We start from the raw sequence: 6000 nt of genomic DNA, 5'->3' as shown, positions 1-6000 counted from the left end.
ATGCTGCTTGTGTTATCTGTCCCGAAGCTACTGACACAAGGCAATGGATGTGAATGTGCTTTATATAATAATGTTCTGGAACTATGAAATATTATTGTGTAGGCCTATTGTGTGTTTTCTTTGCTTTTGAAATACCTTTGTGTTTTTATTAAGTTTGTCTTACACATGAGGTTTTTATAAAGATATTTCTGTGCAACATTTAATATTGACTATTTCGTCCTCAAATTACAAAAGCACTAATGACTATTATTATGTGCTAAAGGCCTATTTGTTAGACTATTACAAGCATATAAATTATATAAATAATAATAGTCACAATAATATCAAAAATAATAGGAATGATAATAAATTCTTGTGGGGAAAAATAATACAGTCACCTTTTGTTATTTATGTAGTTTTTATTGTTATTATCGTTTCCACTATGAAAATAATGTACAATAAATAATTTGACTTTTATTTTCACTATTAAAGAATCTCAATAAATAAACTAGGGTCTAAAACTCATCAGCAGGGTTTTTTCTCAGCAGATTGCCAGTCTCATTCACAAAGAGAACGAATCGTCTTTATTTTCCTAAAAGCAGCCCAGCTATCTGTATCTAGACGACACCACCGGTTCCTGAGAGGTTTTTAATAATCGCCGATTAAGCTGCACTGCATTCGTGGAATGGGCCTCAAACAGTAGCCTATGGGTAATAAAATAACATTTACAATGCTGGAAAAAATATATTTCAACAGGAGAATTAAACAGGAAAGGCAATAAATACCTGAAATTTTGACAAGAAGAAGAGAAGAAATTGATAAATCCAAATAATTTCGTGTGAAAGGGTTAAACTCAAAATCGATACGAGGACCAGCTTCTTAAAATTATCTCAGGATTTCTTTGACTAGTTTTCCACAGAAAAAAAAAAACAATACAAAAGAAACAGCAAAATCAACTTTCTTCATAATTGTTTGGGGAATGTTTCCGAGATGCATTCTTACAGCCTATTTAGGCAACATATAAACAGGTTTTCCTCGACAAACGTCCTCAAAAGGTTCATCATCGTCCCTTTAATTGTAGTCCTATTCTTCAATTTCCCGGGACCGATTAAAAGTTTAAATGCTGCAAGTCTATAGTACAGAGTGTGCTAGTGAATAAATCGAAATCCTCTTCGGAGAAGTCTACGGGGCTGTCCAGTGAGCTCTGCAAACTCGGCGACAGTGCGTCGGATATCTGCAGACAGGAGTCCCCGGCAAAGAAATTCAAATCGGGAAGAGAGGAGGATGCGGTGGAGGAGTTGGAGAGCGAGGAAGAGACGGCTGGGGCGGAAGAGGAAGCAGATATGGCCGTGGTTGTGATTGAGGAGTCCTGCCGGTCTGAAAACGCACCATCGGGGACCGATACCGCCCCAGCTGCCGCAGCCGAAGCCCCTTGCCCGGCCTCCTCCAACCGCATTGTCCTGGGGTTATCGGCGGTGGGCGTCGGGGTGAATGACGATGGGGACTGGCGGGTCGCAGGAGTGTCAGAAGGGCCAGATGCCACCGGCAACGGTTGCGTTTCGGGGTGGCTCAAACAGCCTCCCTCCTCGGGCGTGGGTTGCGCATTGTCCCTGTTGTCATTAGCGTAGGAAGTAGAGATGGAAACAGCAGCTGCCGAGGAAGAATTGCTGTTCCCAGGTTCACCATCCGACGACGCTCCCCCGGTCCCCGAGGCCTCCAGCGGCTGGCTCGAATAAGGAGAGGAGGCATCGGTGCCTTCCAGAGGCTCGAAACCACCGGGGTCGCCCGACTCGTGCGCGCCCCCGCCCTCTCTGTGATGCGTGGTTTGACGTTTGTGTTTCATGCGACGGTTCTGAAACCAGACTTTGACTTGGCGCTCGGTAAGATCCAGTAAGGCAGCGATCTCCACCCGCCTAGGCCGACACAGGTACTTGTTAAAGTGGAACTCCTTCTCGAGCTCCAGGAGCTGCGTGTTGGTGTACGCAGTGCGCAGCCGACGGGACCCCGCGCCTCCGCAGTCTAGACCCGCCTGGTTCGGATCTGAGGACAGATAAGAAGAGAGAAATTACTGGATGGCACAGAAGCACAGAAAATGCATGGAGAATCAATATTTTTAAATACCTGTACAAATACTTTAAAATGCATCTGTATTATCTCGATTGTTTAACGCGTTTTACTATTGCAGCCACGAGTTAAAATCAAAAGCTGCGTCTGGAAATTGTTAACACATTTTCTGCAAAGAATTAGTACCCCACATTAGTTCACAGAAGGGGAGCAGAATCTCCCCTCGGCTCTCATATCTGTAATAAAACAACTAGTATCACCAAGCACAGCCCTCCCATTCAAAAAGCAATCAAAAATCATAACGTTCACACCGGTGCAGCTAAGTGACCAATAAAACACACACATAAAGGAGAGATTATGACAATGTAAAATTGCGTGTTCCCCTCTTCAAAGGCTCGCAGCCTCTGTCTGAGATTGCAGGCAGTTAAAGATCTGCATGTGTAATACAAACATGTACAAAACGTGAGGAAATTATGCAATTGTTTAGCAGTATAACGAATTGTCATTTCGGCTGTACTTAAAATATTTAATATCTCAAATAAAGGAGAAATGCATAAAATTATGCAATGGGCAGCTGTAACTTTATAATTGTATTTTATAATAAAGTATTTTGTATTTTTTTATAGTCCTGAATATTATCTATATTCGAATTAACAATGCTAACGCGCAAGTATTGTGTTGAAAAAATCCACATAGGCCTAATAGCATAATAATGTCTAGGTTAGCCTATTTACAAATGGCGTTTGTATACCATAGCTTGAATCCAATGTTGGCTTCTATTATGCCCTGTCGTCTCCCACCCCCCATACTTTGCGCGGTGGCCCTGCTTCGCCATTATATAGCACCATCCAATATGGCTACCGTCCCCATCACTAGCATGAATATGAATATCATCATCCCAGTGGATTCGCTGCCTCCAGATGGACCCTCGCTGAGATACATTTGATCGAATTGTTAATACAAAAAATAACATTATCATTAAGTTTATCGATAACGATTGGATTTAAAATAACTAAATATATGATGTCATGCATTCACTGTCTGCCTAAAAATAAATATTTCTGTGAGGAAAAACGATCTGTAGGCTATTATGATGGGTGGATGTTGCATGCCAAATGCTGAATCAGTCATGTATAATGTGTGTCGACTGTGTGTGTGTGTGTGTGTCTGTAATAATAAAAAAGAAAGACAGACAGGTAACCTAATAGAATGTTAATAACTGTATGCCATTTCCATAAGAATATGAGATGTTTCAATCACTGCAGCATAATGCAGTAGTCCAGATATGGCTTCCTCGAAGAAGCACCATCACCACAGAGCACAATGCAACGCATCCACATGCGGGCATGTTCACATCATAGCCTAACTATAATGTCATAAAACCAAAGCATCGTGCAATGCATTTCAATGTTCATGGTGTTATTGAAGTGGATGGAATGGAAGGCATCGATGCAAATGGAGAAATACGACAATAAAATATGGCTGTTGTGCTGAGAGTCTCCAGCATCCCTGTATAGTCTACTGACCTGTGGGCGAGTCTATGCCAGCCGAGGCGTACCCGGAGGCGGCAGGCGATGGAGAGGACGAGGCAGTCGGGATAATAGCTCCACCGCTGCTGGAACTATTCCCAGGTTTAGAGCACTTTTTCGACGATTTCTTCTCCTTCATCCAGGGGAATTCGTGGGCGAGTGGCCCGGTAGAGGTGGCCGTTGCCGGGCCCGGTACCTGGCCAGTCGGGCAGGGGTTCTGGGTAGCGCGGTGGTGCGTCTGGAGGCCATTGTTATGGGTGGAGGTTCTCCGGTTCTGCTGGCTCCTAGCAGTCGGTCTCGGCTGGCTAGCTGTGCAGGGGCTGAGGCTGGGGATGGTGTGCTCGAAGGGAGGCGGAATTACTGTCGACTCCTTGATTGATGAAGTTTGAAATGACTCCAGGACGGCAGGGAAGGACGTCAGGCACTCTGCTAGGGACGGCTGGCTGTTTATAAAACCGATCTCCCTCTCAAATTCAAAATTCATAGCTCCCTAAAACCAGTTTCACCCTAAACGGCGAGACCCCAAACAATCTCTTCCCCCAAAAAAACAAAATAGGGCCGCTAAAAATAAAAGGAAAATAAAAAAACGCACGACCATAGATGCTCTCGTCCGCAATGGCGTATTTGCGGGGGCTATATAAAAAAATGTGTATATTGGTGATATTACTAGCGTATGGGGACCTGGGTAGGCTAAACTGAAGAACTATGGGGCGAAATTGCAGCCAATTCCTGATCATGTGACCAACAACACCCAATAAGAGCCACTAGGCCTGGCGGTGGATGTGAGAAACGCATTATTATTTTTCTTACAAATGCAATGAAAAAAATATCTGGCGATCCGTTGTTGTTTTGACTTAACAGGGGGGTGGGGGGGCATTTCCCAAAATGAATAAAAAAGAAAGTGCTCGGTTACCATGTGTCTCTCTATCTGCTGGCTGTGGCGCGTGGGCGTTGTGGCGCGTCCATGAGGGCCTTTTACCGCCAGACAAAAGAAAATCTCGTCCTGCAGCAGAGATTTTCGATCAAACGGGTGATGTAATGATTGTTAGCATTATGGTGAACGCAGCTAACTCCGTTTACAATCTGGCACTCCAAAGAAACTACTGTTTGTAAGAGTATGCTCATCAATCTTTCATAGTTTGGCAGCCACTAAAGTCCCCATTCCAGTGTTGCACAAATACTATTTGAGATGCACAGGATCCCCAAATCAAGACCAGAATGACGAAGCCAATTCTCACTCATAGCTCCTACCTTTACTGTCTATTAGGCAACATGCGTTGAACGCTATTCAGTTTCCATTGAACCTGTGCAGTTCTAGTCTAATACAATACTAAATATAAATAAACGGAAAGAGGACTTCATATTATGTAAGTACGTGCATTTTATTATATTAAGTTTGCCAACATGTTTTAACTATGTGCTGTTTGTATGCGGAAATGCTTCTTGTGGGCCCAATTTACTCATTGGTCCAAGTCTAAAATAATACGAGAGGGCTGAAAATATTTCTCACAACCAGAAACAGAGTGTCTCGCATTCCTTTCTTTCTGGTTAAGTCATTCCGTAAAACATCTCCACCTTCTTCCCTAGTGTGTGAATTGTTTACAGATGAGAGTTCATAGTGAGGTCGTTCCTACAACTGCAGGATTCCAAGTGTTAAAATCTGCCCCTTCCTCCAAATGTAATAATATAGGCCTCCTATTTCTGGAAGGGTTGTTCGAATAAATGGTTGGACCGAAAACTTTAAAAAAAACACAGGGACATAAAGAAATCACCGATTACTGACAGGGACACCATGTTTCACCATGTTTTAAAGGAATCGCGGAGTTTAAGAGTGGATATTTTTGGGAGACCTAAAGTAGCCCCGGGTGAGGAAAAAAAGAAACAGTGCGGTGATCAATCTTTCTCTCTCTGCAAAGGGCCTGACAGGAGCCACCCTCAAGAATTCTCCCTCACCTCTCTATATCTTACTTATATGGGAAACCAATAATGAAAAGCTATCTATGTATTTCGCTTGTTTCCCGCGTCTACAAAGCTCAAACGTCTCCAATACAGACCATCCAGTACCATTTGAAATGGGGGGCTATTTCTGGAGAACAGATTCCGTCTGATGTTTTATTTTTTAAACACAGAGGCAAAGCTACTCCCCTGTTTCCCATGCCATTTGCCCTTTTTAGAAAAAAAAAAAACAGGCCAAATGAGAGAAATGTGTGTGGGAGTCAAGTCTATTGAGAGCAATACAAAACAGAGAGCAGTGGGTGTTTCAGCCGAGTTTGGGATAGTCTGCATCTACAACACTAGCCTCACTTCTGCTTACAAAGTTACTGCTGACATCGCATAAAACATCTGGGTCACGCAGTGAAAATATCATCAGGCTATTTTTACCTGGGGAACTTTGGACTCAGATAGAGGAATTCACGAGCATTTTGGG

The 6000-nt window shown here is 43.1% G+C and overlaps 1 protein-coding gene across 1 annotated transcript; it reads right to left on the bottom strand.

Annotated features, from left to right (window-relative positions):
• Window positions 1-622: 622 nt before the first annotated feature.
• hoxb2a (homeobox B2a) lies at window positions 623-4056 on the bottom strand (the record flags this gene model as incomplete). The annotated part of the gene is made up of 2 exons (XM_079745577.1): window positions 623-2019; window positions 3570-4056. 2 exons carry the CDS (start codon window positions 4054-4056, stop codon window positions 1088-1090), a joined length of 1419 nt encoding a protein of 472 aa, XP_079601703.1. The 3' UTR covers window positions 623-1087.
• Window positions 4057-6000: the final 1944 nt, after the last annotated feature.

Source organism: Pollachius pollachius, assembly GCF_949987615.1.
Source record: "Pollachius pollachius genome assembly, chromosome: 11".
Classification (NCBI taxonomy): Eukaryota; Metazoa; Chordata; class Actinopteri; order Gadiformes; family Gadidae; genus Pollachius; species Pollachius pollachius.
The sequence above is the reverse complement of the archived record's forward strand: the minus strand, read 5'-3'. Positions and strand labels throughout refer to the sequence as shown.